Source organism: Notolepis coatsorum, assembly GCF_963971535.1.
Source record: "Notolepis coatsorum genome assembly, chromosome: 20".
NCBI lineage: Eukaryota > Metazoa > Chordata > Actinopteri > Aulopiformes > Paralepididae > Notolepis > Notolepis coatsorum.
In genome coordinates, this window is record NC_140184.1 from 13,215,650 (window position 1) to 13,237,798 (window position 22,149).

General features: G+C 43.7%; 1 protein-coding gene across 1 annotated transcript in view; it reads right to left on the reverse strand.

Moving 5' to 3' along the window:
- lsp1b (lymphocyte specific protein 1 b) overlaps positions 1–22,149 on the reverse strand; it is a gene marked incomplete at its 5' end in the record, with an annotated part of 114,326 nt that overhangs the window by 38,779 nt on the left and 53,398 nt on the right. Inside the window, 6 exons of the mRNA XM_084337668.1 lie at positions 518–561; positions 1,337–1,378; positions 2,653–2,793; positions 3,794–4,073; positions 11,667–11,803; positions 13,335–13,563. Of these exons, the coding sequence (XP_084193794.1) occupies positions 518–561; positions 1,337–1,378; positions 2,653–2,793; positions 3,794–4,073; positions 11,667–11,803; positions 13,335–13,563 (873 nt within the window). The remainder of the gene's footprint in view (positions 1–517; positions 562–1,336; positions 1,379–2,652; positions 2,794–3,793; positions 4,074–11,666; positions 11,804–13,334; positions 13,564–22,149) is intronic.

Sequence of the window (22,149 nt, forward strand, 5' to 3'; positions counted from 1 at the left end):
GTGAGAGAGTCTATAGTGAGAGTCTATAGTGAGAGAGTCTATAGTGAGAGAGTATATAGTGAGATAGTCTATAGAGAGGTCTATAGTGAGAGTCTATAGTGAGAGGTCTATAGTGAGAGAGTCTATAGCGAGAGAGTCTATAGAGAGAGAGTCTATAGAGAGGGTCTATAGAGAGAGAGTCTATAGTGAGAGAGTCTATAGTGAGAGAGTCTATAGAGAGAGAGTCTATAGCGAGAGAGTCTATAGAGAGTCTATATAGAGGGTCTATAGTGAGAGAGTCTATAGTGAGAGAGTCTATAGCGAGAGTCTATAGAGAGAGTCTATAGAGAGGGTCTATAGAGAGAGGTCTATAGAGAGAGTCTATAGTGAGAGAGTCTATAGTGAGAGTCTATAGAGAGAGTCTATAGTAGTGAGATAGTCTATAGAGAGGTCTAAAGTGAGAGTCTATAGTGAGAGGTCTAAAGTGAGAGAGTCTATAGTGAGAGAGTATAGTGAGAGAGTCTATTAACTGACTCACCTTTTCTTCACAGAGCGGTTCAGGGACTCTGTTCTGTCGTTGATCTGAGGGTTGAGAAAACAAGGACACTGGATTGTATCATAGAATAACATCCTGGTATATCCATCCTAGTGTAACCAAGTGGATTTGAACCTGGGACCATAGGTTCCACAGGCGGCTGCACTAACCAGCTGAGCCGCTAAAGGGCTAAAGGTGTGCTGATTGACTGTGACTGACTTGTTAGTAATTTACACTAGTATAACATAAAGACCTAACCTAACTACGTCGTTACAGTTATCCTCCCCACGAGAAGTGCTTCCTCGCACGTACTTTCTCAGGGTTAAGGCACTGAGATTCCACCCCCATTGCATACGTGAACCTGGATACAGATTCACAGGGCAGTGAGATCCCACCACTGTCACCAATATAACTGAGTGGATTTGAACTTGGGACCATAGGATCCACAGGAGGTCACACTAACCAGCTGAGTTAAAGGGTCAGACCCGTTAGCAGGTGCTGGTTGACTGCGACTGACTCGTTAGTCATTTACACTAGTATAACATAAAGACCTAACCTATCAGTGTCATACTGTAGATCTCAAGTTGAGACAGTCACCAAAAACACCCAGTTGGCATCCCTTGAAAATATGTGCTATTCATAGCAGCAAGGGCTCAAAAGCTTTCCGAAGGAGGACGTAACAGCTAGGTGTTAAATACAGAGGCAGCGTGCTCAAAGGTGCTACACTAAGACCACATGTGTATAGAGCAGCATCTTCTGTGTCATGGATTCAATCTTCTTGTGACCTTTGACCCCCGAGAAACACGCGGGACCGACACTCACCGTGCAAGCGCTCTCAGTGGTCACTCTCTCCCCCATCTCATTCTGTATAGGGACGCACAACAGGGCACAGGGAAGCGACGCACAGTTTACACGCGGTACAAGCGGACATCTGCAAAGCAAACACTCACTGGCCACATGGATTTTCATACATACAGCTATAGCGCAACACAGATAGCTAGATAACGCTGAGACAGGAAATGAGATAAACGTTTCTTCACTCTCTTTAAGGCAGAGGAGTGAAGAAACGGAGGATGTTTCAAAATAAGAGGTGGCGAGCAGCGACGTCAACTGAAAAAGGTGCGTGGAAAAGTATACGTCTAAATCCAGGGAAGATACAGCACAGCACAGGAAAACAGCCAATACACAAGGGACTGTTGCAGTATTATCCTTATACTAGGGCTGGGCGATATGGAAAAAAATCATATTGCGATAACGATATGATAATTTTATTTTATTTCTCGATATCGATAATTATCGAATTGTTATAAGTATAAAAAAATGATTTTTTTTTTTTTTTTTTTTTTTTAACAACAGATGTATGTTTATTTTGCAGCAATTCTTTGTCATTGCCGCCATCTTTAGTGTTACATCACCTCACACTCCAGTTCTCAGGCTGCAGCTGGTTTAAAAGCTAAAGTAAACCGGCTTCTCTGCTGGCTGTGGCTCCAGAGGAGTTGAACAGTTCTGGCTCTGCTAGTTTATTTTCGATCTTTTGGCGCTTTTTTGGTGGACAAACCACCGCACATGTGCACTGTGACTCGTGACTGGAGTCTAGTTCTGCTAGCACACATAGCCTACTGTGTACAGACGGTTTCAAAATGTATTTTAAATTAGAAAGCAAACAAAATAAATGGACAAGAGAAAAAGAAATCTGAATTTGGTCAGGCAAGAAAGACAAGTCTGTCCACTGTCTCTGGTTTTAAAACTGCCCTGTTGAAAAAAAAAAAAAAAAAAAAAACAATTTTTCGATTTTTTTTTCTTTTCGATATTCGATATCGATTATTAAAATATATCGCGATATTTATCGTTATCGTTATATCGCCCAGCCCTACCTTATACTGTATAATGTTATCAACTCACAACGTCGTGCAAACACGGTCAACACATGTATACATGTTAGCATCTGTGACTTACTGGATAAAACTGAACGAGTAGTTTCTAGTGGAAGGGCATGGAGCATGAAAGAGACAACACTTTGGAATATATGATTTGATACAAGACACAATGCCGACGCATCAAGCAAAACACAATGAACACAGATAATATGTTGTTATTTTTGTGACGGCAAATAATTGAGATGTCAGATGTGCAGTTACCTTAAAGGTCGGACTCATGGGACTAAAAGGACCCACAGACTCGTCCCCTTCGTTGCTGGAGATACTGAGTGACTTCAGCCTCCTTTCAGCTTTCTCCAGCTGCCTCCTCTCCCTGTCCTCTGCCATCCTCTGGGTCTCCTCCTGCCGATGGAGCGACGCCATTTTAAGTAAAGTCAAGTTGCACTTTTACTGCCTGGGGTAGAGGAACTTATTCCTCTGCATTTTACCTTTTTCTACGTGTAACCACTTACGCTGGGAACACACAGCAACCCTGTCAAAGTGTTCTACAGCGAGATAACCACAACCCTGCACTCTGACCCCTCCTCTGAAATGCATATGGCCCACATCATACATGTAGGTGTTTCTCAGAGGAATTTGTGAAGAAATAAATTCCCTAATGTGTGTGTGTTGTGGAATAATTATTAAAAATCTCCCCCGCCATCCCAATTGTAATTCTCCCCTCCCCCACAGACACACACTGTCCTCCAATACCCAAGTTCTGCCTACCCTCCCCCATTCACCCACCTTTCGTCTATGTCCCCCTAACTCACCCCCCCCCCCCTTCCTTACTTCACCCTCCTCCTCCTGATTCCTCCCCCCCTTCCCCTCTGATTCACCCTAGCCTCCTCCAATCCCGACCTGGGCCAAGCCTAACCAGAATTCCCCTCTCTCCCCTATAAAGAGCCACGCCTGAGTGGACTCTGGAGCTCCCGGTCGGGTCATCCAGCTATATTACTCTGACGAATAAACCTTTGTTTCCCAAGTCTACCTTCGACTAAGATCAAGCCTGGTAAAGAACGAATGCCCAAAGTGTCTATGGGGTAGAATTTCCGGTGTATGTACTTCCCCTGGAAGCTGCCTCCAAACGGACCAAACTTTTCCCGAATCCTGTCGGCAAACAAGCTAGAACGTCCCGGTCATGTAGTAAATTCTTCAGGCAAAGCCGTTGCAGTGGTTTAAATGAGGAAATATTGTGCACTTCACACATTTCTATAATTGTTTTGTCGAAACCGGAACGCCTCTAGCCTGTACTTCCTGTACTTCCGTTTAGACACTTTAGGAGGCATATCTTGTCCAGCCTAACCTTCGACTATCTGACTCATTGATCGGGGTTCATTCAAACCCGTGTTTTCAGCCTCACCTCCTCTTGGGCCTTTTTGCGTTGCTCTTCCTCCTCTCCTCGATGCTTCTCCTCCTCCTCTTCCCTGACCCAACGTCTCTCCTCCTCGCGGTCGAGTTCCTCCAGCTCCCGCTGCTCCTGGTCCTGTGCGCCGCTCAGCCCCGCCGGCCCCTCTGTCTCCTCTGACTCCACGTGGCTCTTCTCTGTCTCCTCTGTCTCCATGTGGCTCTTCTCTGTCTCCAGAAAGGCCTCCGCTACCTCCCCGTCCATCTCTCTCTGGTCCGCCATGCTGGAACTGCGACTTGATGAGAGATTTGTTAGATTAGAGCAAATTGTACTTTTGTCAGACTTCTCGCACGTTTATTTTGACCAACATCATGGGGAAAAGACAGTGTCTGTATTTAGCCGCTGAATTGATTGATTGATTTTTATTGATTTATTGTATTTCATGTATGTTTTCACAGCCAGGTTCGGAATAAAGATGTTCTCTTCGAACGGAAATAAAGCCAATCAGTAAAGATTAAAAACGGGTTGAGTCATCATTGCAGTATATGGCCGGTCGTCGCACAAAGGACACAGCGTGTGGTGCCGGCTGTCTCATGGGCGCTGGCTGCTAAGACCCTTGCTCCCGGGTCCCTGCGTCTTGCGCCCAGGTCCCTCATACCTTCCCGTGGGTTCAGGGCATGAAGCGATGTTACTGGGTTGCAAGCGATTTTGGCTTCACGTGTGAGGAACTTGACAAACTGGCTGAAGCTCGGGAACGTGTGAGTTTCGTCGTCTATGTCTATGACTTTCCTATTCAATCTTGCCATCACTCCGTCTGGGAGTTTAGAGAGTATTTTCTGGTTCTCGTGGCAATCATTAAGTATTTCAAGACCTTTGATCTGAGGCATGGCAGCCTCACAGCTGCGCAAAAAGTCAGCGAGTTCTTGAAGTTCAACACTACCTTTGGCGCTTATCTTGGGCCAAGAATCAAGCTTCGCTCTGAATGAATTGGCAAGCAGGAATGGATTGCCATATCTCTCCGCTAAGAGTTGCCATGCTGCATTATAGGCGTCCTCTGTGCCTTGCACGCAGTAGCTCTCTATGGCTTTCTTGGCGCCTCCCCCCACGTACAGGCGTAGATGGTATAACTTCTCTGCGGGTGGTATGCTCTTCCTGTCCACCAGCGTCAGAAAGGACGCCTTCCAGTCGTGGTAGCTTAGTGGGTCGCCATCGAACACTGCGGGTACAGGTATAGGCATACGACTTGCATTGATGGCTTCTGTGAACAATCTGACAAGAGATGCTGTGCTGTCTTCAGCTCTGTCGTCGTGCCTTCCTTGTGATACCGCTGGCTGTGGAGGTGGCTGGCTTGTGCGTGAGGCTGCCTGCGGTGGCACCTGGTCCCCTTCTGGCCCTGCTGGTGCTGCAGCTGGCTGTGGAGCCCCCTGAGGTGGCTGGCTTGAGGAGGCCTGCGGTGGCACCTGGTCCCCTTCTGGCCCTGCTGACCGTGGCGCAGGGGTTTGCGTTGGTGGTGCTGGAGACCGGACTTCCTGTTTCACAGCGACGCCTGTGAAACGCCCGTCGTGCCACGCCTGTCTGTCTCCAGCTGGGTAGTCACTTTGGCTGGCTGCTTGAGCTGCCTGTAGCTTCTGCATGGCTTCCAATAGCGTTCCTTCTCTGTGTTTAGCCTCTAGCCTTCCTTGTCTTTCCGCGGTTTCAGCATCCTGCTGAACCTTTCTTTCGGCGGTTTCCGCCTCTTGTTTGGCCTTTCTTTCCGCGTTGTCGGCAGCCACTTGTGCCTTTAACTGTGCATCTTCGGCTACCAGTTTCCGCATTGCTTCACTTTATAGCACCTAGCGAACTTCCGTGCAATCTTTGTCCTTTGCTCATCCTTCAGTTCTTGAGCCGCGGCCGTCTGCTTGCGCTCTGCTCTCTGGGCTTGTCTGGGCCCTCTGCCGCGGCTGTTGGCTCCTCCTCCATCATCGTCTTGGACTGGCTGCCACTATCAGACATCTTGATGTAATGCCAGGATGTTCGATGTTCTAGAATGTGGCGCTATGACTTCGTCCAGAACGTTCCAGAACGTTGTGGCAGCGGTAATGTTCTAGCATCCCTGTGCCCGCTATGACTTCATCCAGAACGTTCCAGAATAGTATGGCAGCGATAATGTTCTAGACTTACTGTAGTGCTGCTACTGAAGAGCTATCGTGGTGCATCAAGTTTTACTGTAACGCTCTCTACTGCAATGATGACTCAACCCGGTTTTAATCTTTACTGATTGGCTTTATTTCCGTTCGAAGAGAACATCTTTATTCCGAACCTGGCTGTGAAAACATACATGAAATACAATAAATCACTGATCAAACCATAACAACATACATACATATTATCTCTACTTGTATAGGAGTGGCACCGGTCTTTGCAAGGTTGGTTGTTTAACCCACTGAACTTAACCTACAAGCACATTACGGCCCCAAACGTACCTTGTTGACTGCATGCAATACGAGAGGAAATTTAGGAGCTCTGGTGTCGGTATGTCTCGGCTGTGAGAGAGGAGTGAGAGATCGACCCTTGTGACTTCTCTCTATTTATACACTGTGGAGCGAAGTTCTGGACGGTTCTGCTATGACATCACTTCGGCATCCTCAAACTTCCAGAACGTTCTAGCCTGTTCTAACCGGTGCTACTATGACATCATACTGAAGCGTAACTTGAATTACACTGTGACACGCCTGCAGTTACAATGAGAAAGTGCAAGCACTTATTTCCATCATGGTCCCTGATGGAATAATAAAACAGAGCATCGTAATAAAACATAGAGCATCATAATAAAACATAGATCATCATAATAAAAACATAGAGCATCATAATAAAACATATAGCAACCCCATGAAACATTAACCTGTATTTCACTTCTACATATACTATCAAGAGACTAACAGATACGCCCTACCCTCACTACAGTATGTACTAGTCAGGCCTACTCGTCTATTCTCCTCGAAGGCAGTTCAGTCTGATGTCGCAGTACAACATGTAATACTTGGTTTCACATACAAAGTGATCCATCTGTGTTGAATTAGTCCCATTATTAATCCAGCTCATGATAATGAAATTCGCTAGCTATATATTACCTTAATGTGTTGTAAACCGAGGAAGACGATCTCACGCTCTCAGCTATATGTCTGTCTACACAGTATGTGTTGTTCACACTGCTGCTTCTGCTTTTGTCGGCTGGTCTAAAAAAAGAATGGTGTTGAGCTGCAGCACCGGAAATTGTGAAATAAAGTGATCTTGTCATCATGGTAAATGGCTGCTTTTTTATATAGCGCTTTTATCCAAAGCGATTTACAATTTTGTTCCTCACATTTTACCCATTCACTCACACATTCACACACCGACGGCGGAGGCGACAATGCAAGGTGCCAACCTGCTCATCAGGAGCAATTAGGGGGGTTAAGTGTATTGCTCAAGGACACATCGACACGCTGCCTGAGAGGAGCGGGAATCGAACCGGGAACCTCCGGATTGCCAGACGACTGCTCTACCTCCTGAGCCACTGTCGCCCCATCATGCCCGTCCTGCTCACGTACTGGGAAACATCTCAAATATAGGTCTGTATCTGAGTCCTATCATAAGAGTGTGGTAATATTAGAATGATAAGATTACAAGAATGAGGAACTATGGCTGAAAGGAAGACAGGAACCAGTAGAGAAGCAGATCCTGAGACGAAAGTGGGGGTGGATAGGCCACACTTTGAGGAAACCGGCAACCAGTACTACACGCCAGGCCCTGAGTTGGAATCCCCAGGGAAAGCGGAAGAGAGGGGTCAGCGTAAGAACACCTGGAGGCGGAACACTGAGGCGGAGCTCAAGAGACGAGGAACAAGCTGAGGGGAGGCAGAAAGGACAGCCCGGGGACATTTACCGGGGCCAATTTCTAATTGCAGCCACCCGTAGGTGCTCTTTGAGAGCGGTTTTGAAGGAGGGTAGGGATTCACATATTTTTACGGCTGTGGGTAGGGCGTTCCACATTATTGTGGCATAATTGCGAAACGTGTTTAGTCCCTTGTTTGAGCCGAATCTGGGTTGAACATGATTTGTGGAGCTCCCTCTGGTGTTGTGGTCGTGGTATTCACTGACCTTTGGGAAGTATTTTAGTGGTGTAGTGTATCTTGTAGACCAGGCCCATTGCAAGTTCCTGTACTCTGTTGTCTACTCTAAGCCATCCTAGGTTGTCAATATCGGTCCCTACCCATAAGGTGGGTTTTAGGAGTAAGGCCAAGCAATAGTCTGACCAGTTTGTTTTGTGATATTTGTAGCCTTTTTTTGTGTGCATTTGAGGTGTTTTGGGACCACGAGGTGCAAGCATAGTCGTAGTACCCTTGAGTGAGGTGAGTGCTCCTGTTAGAGTCTTCAAGGTATTCTTGTTTACCAGAGAGGAGAACCGGTACAGGAATGTTCTTCGTTGGTTGACTTTTTTTTATTACATTGGTTGCCATTTTGTCACAGGTAAGATTTGCCTCTAGGATGGAACCCAGGTAGGTAATTTCATCTTTCCTTGTGACAATATTGTCACCCAGTGATGCCAAACTTATTTTCGTTGTACTGCACTTGTGCTGTATGTTGACAATACATATTAATCTAATCTAATCTAATATATATATATTAGGGCTGTCAGTTTATCGCGTTAATTAGATTAATTAATTACACAGCAAATTATCGCGTTATGAAAATTAACTCAAAATGAATTACAAAAAAGAAAAAGGAAAATTAATCTCATTCATTCCATAAGAACGTAGAATACACATTTACAGAATTCTTTTTTATTTGGTCCATTTGCATGTTCTTGGTATTTGATTCTAGGGCCATCTATGGATCTCAGGGAATGTATTCCCAGTGTCAGAAATACTGTGTCTGTTACTAGGCTTGAGTAAATTGTAATGAACCAAATGAGAATATCAATAAAAAATGTTGTATCTTTGACTGTGAATAACACCATGCTCAAATTGACCAGACCTGAAAAATCTAAACAAATTAATCAATGGACGATGATTCAACAGAAGGTTTTGTAGATACAGTACTATGACGGCAGACGTTCCACTCTACTGGTTAAAATTACTTACTCTTGAGTAGTACGTTCGTTGATAAAGAAAAATTATGTCCACAGCCACTCGAGTGTAAAACAAAGATATCCAAATGGATGGTCCAAAGATGCACACTGACCTGGCTGAGAGAATTGCTGAATATACTGTATAGAAATGTTCTAGAAGTTTCGGTCATGACATCACCACAAATGTTCTAGAATGTTCGATGTTCTAGAATGTTCGGCTATGACATCACCACAAATGTTCTAGAATGTTCGATGTTCTAGAATGTTTGGCTATGACATCATCACAAATGTTCTAGAATGTTCGACCATGACATCATACTGTGACATCACAAATGTTCTAGAATGTTCTATTATGACAATTATATAATACAATAACCTAAATATAGCTTTGGCTCCTACAAGTACTGAATTCTGCCATCCGGACACATGCAATTTGAAATATGATTATAGAATATAGAATATCAGGCATAAAATGGTTGTGTTTATTTTAATTTATGTATATATACATACTGAATGAGTAACACATTGACCATAACTAAATGATAATGATGGACATCTTTGGCATCTTTTTATTATTGTCTATTTAAAACTGAATCAAACCATAAACAAGGTGGCCTGTTGGGATGTTAGATCCTAATGTGAAAAACAGATTTTATATGTCTCATATGTGCTCATTTTATGCCTGTCTTTTTTCTGTTGTGAAGCACTTTGAGCTGCAGTCTGTATGAAAGGTGCTATACAAATAAAGTTTACTATAAAGTTTATTATTATACCTGAAAAGTCTAAGCAAATTAATCAATGAAAGATGATTCAACAGAAGGCTTTGTAGATACAGTACTATGAGGGCAGACGTTCCACTCTATTGGTTACAATTACTTACTCTTGAGTAGTACGTTCGTTGATAAAGAAAAATTATGTCCACAGCCACTCGAGTGTAAAACAAAGATATCCAAATGGATGGTCCAAAGATGCACACTGACCTGGCTGAGAGAATTGCTGAATATACTGTATAGAAATGTTCTAGAAGATTCGGTCATGACATCACCACAAATGTTCTAGAATGTTCGATGTTCTAGAATGTTCGGCTATGACATCACCACAAATGTTCTAGAATGTTCGATGTTCTAGAATGTTTGGCTATGACATAATTATTCTTAACCTCTTGAGCCCTAGCCCTATTTTCTGAAAATCCGCCTAAAAATACATAGAAGATTGCTCCACTTCTACAAGGTCCATTTGCATGTTCTTGGTATCTATGGATCTCAGGGAATGTATTTCAGAAATATTGTGTCTGTTACTAGGCTCGAGTAAATTGTAATGAACCAAAGGAGAATATAAATGTTTTCCCCATCTTTGACAGTGAATAACACCATGCTAAAATTGACCAAACATGAAAAAATCTAAGCAAATTAATAAAGGGAAGACGATTAAACAGAAGGTTTTGTAGATACAGTACTGAATTCTGCCATCCAAACACATGCAATTTGAAATATGATTATAGAATATAGAATATCAGGCCTATAAGTGACCTTATTATAGCCAAGTCGCACATCTATGGATCGGGCCAAATCTCCCCTTTCCAATGGCAGAGTTCAATCTGGATTTAGTATCACCCGGAGTGATTCACAAACCGTGAATGAAATCTATTGTAAGTATAGTTACTTTTTTATTATGTATTGTACATTTCTCCGCCATTTTTCATCAGATTGCAACGCCGTTTTTTGCGAGACGTTCACAGAAAGGTAGTAACTGTGTTCTAATTCAGTGGTTCCCAAAGTCGGGGTCGCGACCCAAAGGTGGGCCGCGAGCAGCCACGGATGGGCCGCGAGATGATTAAAAAAAAAAAAAAAAAAAAAAAAAATTGTATTTACATTTTTTTTGTCAGGCCACTGAACTTAGAAGCAGGCCAGGACAGTGTTTCTAGTTGTATTCTAAAATTCTATTCTATTGTATTCTAAAATGTGACTATATGGTTTTATATTAACTTAATAAATAAACAAAAACGAAAAATCTACTTATTTCAACGAACATTTCAAACTAAATAACAGATTATGCACATAAAACGCTGAAAACAACCGAAGCAACAATAGTATTTTAATGAGGCTATAATTATTATCATTATTATTTTGCAACAAGTTAGCCCTCTCATAAATAGCACATATAAATGAATAACTAACTTGAACTAACTTAATAGGATTGAAGTGATATTTGGCTTAAAAAATCGGTCGCATGACAAAAAAAAAAAAAAAAAAACAGACGATGTGCATTGGGCCGCGGCTCTCTGACGCCTTATTTTCTGGGTCCCGGCCTGAAAAGTTTGGGAACCCCTGTTCTAATTTATGCCAATCATTTTCAGGTTTGTGGCAGATAATTCCCGAAAAATAAGATAAATACAAAAGTAAATCCACAAGTCATATGATTGACAGGAACTGGATTGAGCTATGTAGTGTCGTTTTTCAAAATTCCAACACCCATCGAAAGCCCTGGGTCTCCTCTCCTCATATGACTACAAAGACAATGGTGGTGCACATTTCCTAGCGTTGATATTCGCTAGTTTCTGAATAGATTTCCAAAACTCATATTTCACTAATAACACTTGAACCTATTGGTAAACAAACGTATTGCTGAAAATATACACTTTGACTGTTTTTTTGACAAGGTTAGGGTCTTTCCTCTTGGCTACATAAAAAAAAATGCACCATTAATTCATACAGTCTGTGGAGATGGATTTATGGCGTGATGTCATTTGTGGTCCACCACCGGACGGCTCGGGCTTAAGAGGTTCTTAAAACTTCTTTACCATGGGCTTAATGTTCCTGCGACCAGATAGGACGTCCTCTCGGCTGCTTCTCCGCTGCTGTGCGAGTGTCTCGTGTCCTGCGGCATGAAGACTTTAGAAGTGAAGGAGGTCTTCACACCCTTTTTCCTGTCCGCTATCTAGAAGGAAGCAAAAGCACAGTATACCGGTACATCTGGGGTCCCTCCTGTTCCATACTGCACCACTGGATTAGGCCAAATGCTCCTCCTGTGCAATTAAATACAATTATCTACTCTTTTAGTAGGCTAACTGATCGACGGGGGACTGTATTAACGGTCCCTATTGTAGTTAATATAAGTCTTTGAGGTCCCCTAAATATGTCTTTGAAGTTTATTTTATGACTCTGTTTCAGTCCTGTTTTTAATGGGTTGTTTCTGTACCTGTAACGAGCGAGACACTTTTATTGTGTAAATACAATAATTATCGTACATCTAACAATGGTGTATGAGCATGTATCATTGAACAAAATTCAGATCAAAATGTCAAGCTAAGTGTTGCAGATCAAATATGACTCAAGATCCAGCATTATCATATCAAACTTGTGTTTTCGGTTAAACATTAGGTAGAAAAGACTAAGTTATTGAGTGTCAGGGGGGGAAAAAAGTATAGGTTGTTATTGACGGTATTGGTCCTCATTTGTGTATTTGTACTTCTGCACTTCTGCACTAACTCAGATTCAGTAACCCTGGATGAAAATTGTACTACAGAAGGCTTGGATAAATTAATGTGAAGTCATGACATTGTTTGTATGGACCCAAAAAAAAAATAAAAATAAAAATAAAAAAGACTAAGTTAACAAGCTTGTGCCATTTTTTTACACATTTTGCACATATTTCACAATTTCTCAGTGTTGACCCCTCATTGTGTAAAAACAATGCAAAACACAGGAAAAGGCCAGTTTATTTTACAATAGGGCCCCTTTAAATACATCTGCTCCCACATTTGATGTCATTCAGTCATCCTTATACCTCACGAGGCAAAGTGTCCAACACATCCTCTTTTGCTGTTAGCTAAGGATGCGATCCTCTCTACGCCGCCCGATACCTCAAATGGATCCATCATCAGCTCTATTTTCAATCTTTCAAAATGTCATTATGTACCCCAGTTGCTATTGCATGTACTTATTTGTGTTTCATTACACATATAATATGTACATGCTTACCAACTGTTTCGCCTGTTTTATAGCAAAACTACAATCACGACATCTAAGAAGGGAGTTCCCCCCTTGAACGGCCCTTCTAAGGTTTCTCCCCTCCACATTGCCTGTGGTGTTTTTTTTCCTATTGCTAGGTTTTTAGTGAGTTTTTCCTTACCTTCGCGTTTTGATTTATTCTTGATTTATTGTGATGTTTCTTCTTGATTTGTTTAAAGAAGACATGTCCGGCCCATGGGGACATTAATGTGTGTTGTCGGGCCTTACAAATACATTTTATTAAATTTGATTAACTACCAAATGTTAGAGCTAGTGTCAGCCACCATCTTTGATTTGCACTAGTAACTGTTAACTGTATCATGATTTAGTACCTAACATAACAGCAAAACAAGACTAGGCCGGCCCTCGATACTTTGCATTGTGGGTTACATTAGGAAGACTGAAAGACATCAAACATTGAGGGCAGACATTAAATACAGTCCCCCCTGTTGGTGTACCTTTTCAGCTTCATATCTTCTGGAAGCATCTTGTGAGTCCTCCCCTTCTTCACTGTGACATTTCTGTGTGGGTTTGGAAGATCTGTTCACTTCAGGCCTCTGGTCTTCTCGGACCTCCTGTTCGTTCAGGTGGCGCTGTTTATGTTTTTCCAACTTGTGAGTCCAGTCACTGAAGCCCTCGTCCTCCTCAAGACCCAAATGGCTACCGGGCTTCAGCTCACTGTCCAACCTGGGGACAGAGCATTGTACACAGTTTCATATAACATATACCCACAAACTAACACATAACAGATGAATATAATCAAGTAAGTACACTAATGTCATTGCAATGCGCTAAGAAACAGATAATTTCGCCAGAGTCCCACGGAGCTAATGATGCTAATGATGGAGCATCGCCGTCGGTTGTGTGATAGTAAAGGGCTAACCTTCTGTATTGTCACAGTGAAAGGGTTAACCGGCTGTCGTGTGGCAGTGAAAGGATTAAGAGATGGTCTAACATTTTATATTCTCAACAATGGAAACGCAAAGCTTTGAATCCTTTTTTCCCGCCTAAAATTAACAGTGTTTTCCTTTCTCGTTTACCAGTGGCTTTTGGTTTTAACCGTCTGTAGTGTGGTATGTGAAAGGGTTAACCTTCTGTAGTGTGGTTGTGAACGGGTTAACCCTTTGTCATGTGGCAGTGAAAGGGTTAACCTTCTGTATTGTTGCACTGAAAGGGTTAACCCTTTGGTAGTGTTGTAGTGAAAGAGTTAATGTTACACCCCTGCTAGAATTCTGGTTAGTGAGTTTTTCAAAACCTGCCACTTTGAAATTCAAAATCCCCCGCCTTAGCAGAGAAATAAATCAATAGGAAAAAGCTCAAGGTCAAGACTGAGCCACGTGTGTGAACCACAGACGAAGCTGGTTTAATAACCCATACCTGTCCCCATGCCGACGGAGCCACACTCTATTCGGGCAGAAGAATTCCATCTATGGAAAAACAGTGTCACTGCCCCACTGTACATTGTCAGCAGTCAGCATAATATTATTAAAACAATGGGGTGTTAACCAGAGAGACAAGCAAAGGCCCCGAAGGTACTCTGTCTGGAGGAGTCAGAGGAAGTTGAGGCTTAGCAGCAAAACACTGATGGCTTAGACCATAAATGAGGTAGCGTTTATGGACGTGGTGAGGCTCTAGGGGAAGTGCCAGAGGCTCGAGAGATAGCAGGTGGTAGCCAGACATCAGGGGCTCAGGAGATAGCAGGTGGTAGCCAGACATCAGGGGGTTTGGGCTCCATGGAAACCAACATGGTGCCTCAGGGAAACTCATATAAAACTGACCTCTCTTTACACAGAAGTTTAACACTGTTGCATCCTGTTTCCTGCCTGACTCTGAAGTGAGATACATAACTCTCTGTGGTTCTTTATTCCCGAGCTCTGTATGACACCTTCATGCCGACTGTGTTGACCTTGATACTTTTGTATTATTAGGTTTCTTGTAAAACCGAAGGTTGGTTTCAAATAATACCCCACAAATATTTATTTGCCCTCGATAAGGTTTGCGTGGCTTTTTATCGAGAATTCCAATTGCCTCTTAGGTTTTTCCAAAGATTGCAGGTGTCTTACTTAGAGACAACTAATTGTGAATGTATTTATTAAACATACAAAGCCGTTACCAAGGGACTAAGGATTACTGGCACAATATAAAGTGTTTCATGTGGGCACGCAAAGCCTGTTGAACATATAACTGTGTTATTGGGCTATATGAATAAACATGACTAGACATGACTGGACTAAATCCAAATAGAACTCTGCCATTGGAAAGATAAGATTTGACCAGATCCATAGATGTGTGACTTGGCCATAATAAGGTCATTTATAGGCCTAATATTCTATATTCATATTTCAAATAGCATATAAAAATTCAGTACCGTATCTACAAAAAACCCTGTAAATCATCTGCCCTTTATTAATTTGCTTGGATTCTTTGTACACTTGATCTCATCACTACCCACATGGCCCCGGTTCCCTCTAATACCTCCCCGGACACCTTCGCGGCTACAATGCCGTCCCTCAGCCTGGATTCTCTGGCGCCCCTCATAACACAAACAAATCAATTATGAGGCGGCTGGGTGGCGCAGCGGACATTGCACTCGTCACCAACGCAAGAGACACCGGGTTCGAATCCGGCTGTCTGCGTTGCCTCCGGCTTGGGCCGGCCATCATACTAACTCAATTGGCAGAGTTAGCGGGTGGGAAGTCGAAGGGTGGTAGTCTGGTCGTTGTGAACAGCGACTCCTACAGGTCGGTTGGGGCGCCTGCACAGCAAAGTCAGGAAAATGGCGGGGGCAGTGTGAGCCTCCCACACGTTACTCCTCGCCAAATGAGAGTCCGCGCTGGCAGGTGAAAAGATGTGACAGGCTGCCTCCACATGTATCGGAGGGGACATGTGATGCAAGGCTTCTATCCTCCCTACAACCGGCCAGTGGGGGGCATATGCGAGCCACGATCAGGACAGGGGAGGGAGAATTGGCATGAGAGGTAAATTGGGATGGGGAGAAAAATCACAGAAAAATTTGGAGAAAAAAAAAATCAATTCTGCTGTGAAAAGGAGCATCTACGTCTGAGGGGCAGATGGTAATGTAATAATAGTGCTGTAAAGTCTCTTCAGCGAAGTGTGTTGTGGTGAAGATGTCATCTCCAGGTCAACACTGATTGGCACAGCCCTGATATAGCACAGCCCTGATTGGCACAGCCCTGATATAGCACAGCCCTGATTGGCACAGCCCTGATATAGCCCAGGAAGCCACTGCACAGCAACTTTCTCAATCCATTTGACACCACATCACTGAAGTGTGAAAACTGATTAGTTAGGTTGCTTACACCCTTTCCCTACTGTCAGCACTTTTACATTCACATTAGTCAGTTAGCTGCCGCTTTTATCCAAAGCGTCGTACAAGTTCTGTCTGCAGGGAGGGTACAACTCTGGCAGCTAAGGGTAAGTAACATAGTTCGTCAAACAGTGTTGAACTTGAGTGTTACAGACTTGAGTGCATTATTAGCATAGTATATAGTAAAATAAGCAAGGTAGATTCCTTAGTCTTCCTGCTGCCAGTCCTTGCAGGAATCGCACCAGCTGGCCTACGACGAGAGGCTGCCACTCTCGCCCTAGCAAGGAAGGCAGTGAAGCATGACTGGCACATCCTACACAACACCACAACAACAACAGCACCTATGAGCAGACTCAAGTCCCGCCACCCCTACAACAAGGTGGCACAAGAGATGCTCCGTTCCACCACTGAGGACCTATCCAGAAATGGATGGCTGGCGGCAGCCTGGAAGAGAGAGTGGGAGAGTGCTGGGCCAACCCGTATCCACCACCACATCTGGGATCCAGGAGATGGCGCCACAGGAGACGATCTTCCACGCCGGCAATGGGTTCTGCTGAACCGTTTAAGATCTGGGGTTGGTCGCTTTAAAGCATCATTAAAGAAGTGGGGCCTGGCAGACAGCGCTGCATGTGAGTGTGGAGACCCTGAGCAGACTGTTGACCACATCCTGACCATCTGCCCCCTATACAAACCACCCTCGGAAGCCAGCCTCTTTGATGTGGGACCAGAGTTAAGGGCATGGCTACAAGATACGGAGTTGGACCTCTGACGTTACACGAAAGAAGAAGAAGCGTACTAGTGAAAGACAGTAGGTACCAGGTTACAAGGTTTTACATTTTTTTTTGTTTAGTTTAGTTTTTTTTTAGCTTTTAGTCGTAAACAGTGTGAAAAATAAAGATGAGCATTAGATGATCCTGATGACATGTTTCTTTAATTAACCTCCTGAACTGATATGTTTGTCCTACATGTGCACTTGCTGCATACAAATTGATAGCAGATTGTGTCCAAAAACCCTCACCAAAATTAAAAAGATTTTGTCTGTCAACCTTCTGTACAACCTACACAGCCTTCTGTACAACCTAACAGATTTTGCAAGACCGTGATGTTATGAATTATAAAACTAAAACTACAGTTTTCACTCTGCAGTTCTTTTGGTCGGGATAATTCATGTTTCTTTGTATTTGGTAGGACATGTCTCAGCGTCCCTATATAAAACTATGTGTCTTTGGTAGGATATGTCCCCAGCGTCCCTATATAAAACTATGTGTCTTTGGTAGGACATGTCTCAGCGTCCCTATATAAAACTATGTGTCTTTGGTAGGACATGTCTCAGCGTCCCTATATAAAACGATGTGTCTTTGGTAGGACATGTCTCAGCGTCCCTATATAAAACGATGTGTCTTTGGTAGGACATGTCCCAGCGTCCCTATATAAAACGATGTGTCTTTGGTAGGACATGTCTCAGCGTCCCTATATAAAACTATGTGTCTTTGGTAGGACATGTCCCAGCGTCCCTATATAAAACTATGTGTCTTTGGTAGGACATGTCTCAGCGTCCCTATATAAAACTATGTGTCTTTGGTAGGACATGTCTCAGCGTCCCTATATAAAACGATGTGTCTTTGGTAGGACATGTCCCAGCGTCCCTATATAAAACTATGTGTCTTTGGTAGGACATGTAACAGCGTCCCTATATAAAACGATGTGTCTTTGGTAGGACATGTCTCAGCGTCCCTATATAAAACTATGTGTCTTTGGTAGGACATGTCTCAGCGTCCCTATATAAAACTATGTGTCTTTGGTAGGACATGTCCCAGCGTCCCTATATAAAACTATGTGTCTTTGGTAGGACATGTCTCAGTGTCCCTATATAAAACTATGTGTCTTTGGTAGGACATGTCCCAGCGTCCCTATATAAAACTATGTGTCTTTGGTAGGACATGTCTCAGTGTCCCTATATAAAACTATGTGTCTTTGGTAGGACATGTCCCAGCGTCCCTATATAAAACGATGTGTCTTTGGTAGGACATGTCCCCAGCGTCCCTATATAAAACTATGTGTCTTTGGTAGGACATGTCTCAGTGTCCCTATATAAAACTATGTGTCTTTGGTAGGACATGTCCCAGCGTCCCTATATAGAACTATGTGTCTTTGGTAGGACATGTCTCAGCGTCCCTATATAAAACGATGTGTCTTTGGTAGGACATGTCTCAGCGTCCCTATATAAAACTATGTGTCTTTAGTAGGACATGTCTCAGCGTCCCTATATAAAACTATGTGTCTTTAGTAGGACATGTAACAGCGTCCCTATATAAAACTATGTGTCTTTGGTAGGACATGTCTCAGCGTCCCTATATAAAACTATGTGTCTTTGGTAGGACATGTCCCAGCGTCCCTATATAAAACTATGTGTCTTTAGTAGGACATGTCTCAGCGTCCCTATATAGAACGATGTGTCTTTGGTAGGACATGTCCCAGCGTCCCTATATAAAACTATGTGTCTTTGGTAGGACATGTAACAGCGTCCCTATATAAAACTATGTGTCTTTGGTAGAACATGTCCCCAGCGTCCCTATATAAAACGATGTGTCTTTGGTAGGACATGTCCCCAGCGTCCCTATATAAAACTATGTGTCTTTGGTAGGACATGTCTCAGCGTCCCTATATAAAACTATGTGTCTTTGGTAGGACATGTCCCAGCGTCCCTATATAAAACTATGTGTCTTTGGTAGGACATGTCCCAGCGTCCCTATATAGAACTATGTGTCTTTGGTAGAACATGTCTCAGCGTCCCTATATAAAACTATGTGTCTTTGGTAGGACATGTCCCAGCGTCCCTATATAGAACTATGTGTCTTTGGTAGAACATGTCTCAGCGTCCCTATATAAAACAATGTGTCTTTGGTAGAACATGTCTCAGCGTCCCTATATAAAACAATGTGTCTTTGGTAGAACATGTCCCCAGCGTCCCTATATAAAACAATGTGTCTTTGGTAGGACATGTCCCTATATAGAACTATGTGTCTTTGGTAGGACATGTCCCCAGCGTCCTTATATAAAACTACGCCTATGTGATAATTAAGGGCTGTCAAAGTTAGCGTGTTATATATATATATATTAGATTAGATTCAAATGTATTGTCATATGGCACAAGTACAGTACAACGAAAAAAAGTTTGGCATACAACCAAATATATATGGTGGTAAAGGAGGCAATTTTCATTCATTCATAATATATTGTTTTATTTTTTTGTAATTGTAAAAATGTATAAATATTAAGTCATGCCAGTTCATATAATCAAGAAAAATAAATGTAAGTCTGGTGACAGACATCTTCAGACAAACATTTCTGAGTAAAATCGTGAACCGACTCATTGCCAGACGTGAGCGATTCGACTCACGTTCACGGCAATGAATCGGTTCTTATGAACGAGTCGCTCATGACCGACCCATCACTAGCGTCTGACTATTTCGTGCGTGCAGCATTGGAGGTTATGCCAGCCAAGATGAAGAGGACATCGTTCGGCAGATGGACTGAAGATGAAAGTTGTTGCATGTTAGACAGTTCAGTCAGGCTAGCCATCCCGGCTAAAGACAGGGACAGCTAGTTAGCTTTAGCTACGTTATAATATTGAGTGCTAACGTGTGGTTCAGTCGGGATATAGCCATGATGATGTCGGCTAGTAGCTAGCTTAGCTAAAGGCTAACTAGCGTTAGCTAACCTAGAGACAGCGCGTGCAGCATTGTTATGCCAAGATGAAGAGGATGGTCGTTCGGCAGATGAACTTCGTCAACTCCACGCGGTTGTCTCCATCCTCTTGGACGTTTGGTGAGTTTTTAATGCACTCTATACTAATCTCCTCTCTCTCTCTCTCTCTCTCTCTCTCTCTCTCTCTCTCTCTCTCTCTCTATCTCTCTCTCTCTCTCTCTCTCTCGGGAGCCAACCGGGCCGACTAGCTGTTGTAGTACTAGTAGCTAACGGTGTGTGGCCTGGACTTGTTGCCGGCACCGCTATGGTAAACACCACTCTGTAGTGGGACGTGTATTGCCTTCTTTTTCCCTTCTCTCTTCGTATGAGAAGAGGAAAACACAGCGGCTGTCTGAAGTGTTGGCCTGTATTGCTTTTCTCACGTTGTACAGTTTTTCAGTGGTAGCCGCATAGCTTGCTTCTGCGTTAGCTAATGGTTAGCGATAGCCGGGTTGAGCTAACTGTTAGCCAGTTAGCTGTTTAGCTACGACGTTAGCTGCCGGCTGCGCTCGGCTGGGAACGCTAGTTTGATGCTATCAGTTAGCCTAGAGTTAGCTGTTAGCTTGTGCTACGACCATTGACATTAGCCGTGAGAATAGCAGGGGGCCCTGGCACTCTGACTACGACATCATCTTTGACAGAAGATGTAGTCGGGCCTGCACCATGACAAGGCTCCGGCCATAGCTTCTTTTTGTCCCGCCAGCGAGAGGCCTTTCGTCAACGTGGAGACCTGTGTTGCGGCCTTTCGCCCTGCGTTCCTTGGTGCAGGTAAGATGTCCATTGGACATTACCCCACTCTTCCTTCCTTCCCCTCCCGAATGTTTTGTTAATCGCGTTTAAATCTCGCACAGGGCCTCGCATTTCTCCCAGGCAGCCCTGTGTGGCACTGTTCTGTTTCATACTAGCTCCCGCTCAGCGTCATATTGCATATATCTTGCTTCAGCGTATATACACTGAATAAATTTCAAAATGTACCTTTACAGCATTCATCTGGCCACACCCCCATCCGCTTACCTACATAAGCAGGGGTGGTGCCACACACTCATCTCCTTCTCAAATTTCATCCACAAGGAAGTGCCTGCTATATGCCCACTTGACGTGGAGAAAAAAATTTACTCTGAGGAAAGGAAGAACAAGGAGATATACGTTGACATCATATCTTTATTTTCTCTCTCACTATATTCGAGAAAATACGGCGATATTGTCTTCGTACTGGAGTGTCTGGAAGATGATGATCATTCTACTCCTCCACCGGTTTTTTCGTATTGGGAGTTCACGCCGCTTACATGCCTCCCAACTGCAGTCCTCTTTGCTGCGGCTGGATGGGGTAAAACCCTCCAGCGACACAGCTGGACTGTAGGACGCACCGACTGTTGTGAGAAGCGGTGGGTTCCAGGTTTGGTGAGTAATGTTTGCTTGCAAGCTCCACTTGTCTGTTAGTGCTATGGGGGCTAGCTGACAATGTTTACGAAAACCGGCCCCAGATTAGGGTCCTTTGTTCAGCCTTTTTAGGCGACGGCGGAGGATCTTGGTTTGAAGCCCATTATAGCAACTAGTGGGCCACGACCAGTAACTGGTGATCCCAGGATCTCTGGACGTGTGGGTACTTCTCTGTCACCGTATAGGCCCCATCTTTCATATACAAATGAGAGTATACCCTAAACGAGGAAATGTGGGCATGGATGTTCGTTATCGGAAAATCCATGTTCAAGTCGGCTACAGCCCAGATGGGACTTGTACTGGCTCCGCCGGATGTATGGTAAAATCACTGTTGTAAAACTGTGTTAACATCTCGTTTCTCTTCTCTCTTAAAAGGTGAGGAGGGTTTCAGAACGGCGGCCTGTCTGAGTGTGGCTTGTTATATCGTGTGTACAAGTTCAGGTGATAGCTGCTTAGCTTGCGTGTTAGTTGTGGCCTACTGTGTTAGCCAGTCAGCTGTTAGCTGCAGCGCTAGCTCGCTGTGTTTACCAGGCTAGTAAACGTTAGCTTGTTGCTATCAGTCGGATAGCTGCTTAGCTGGCGTGCTAGTTGTGGCCTACTGTGTTAGCCAGTCAGCTGTTAGCTGCAGGCGCTAACCTGTTGTGTCACTAGGCTAGGGAACGTTAGCTTGCTGCTATCGACCGAGTGCGGCCGTTAGCTTAATGCTACACTGTTGAACGTTCTGAGACTATAACATGCTTTAAACACTCTGACTACGA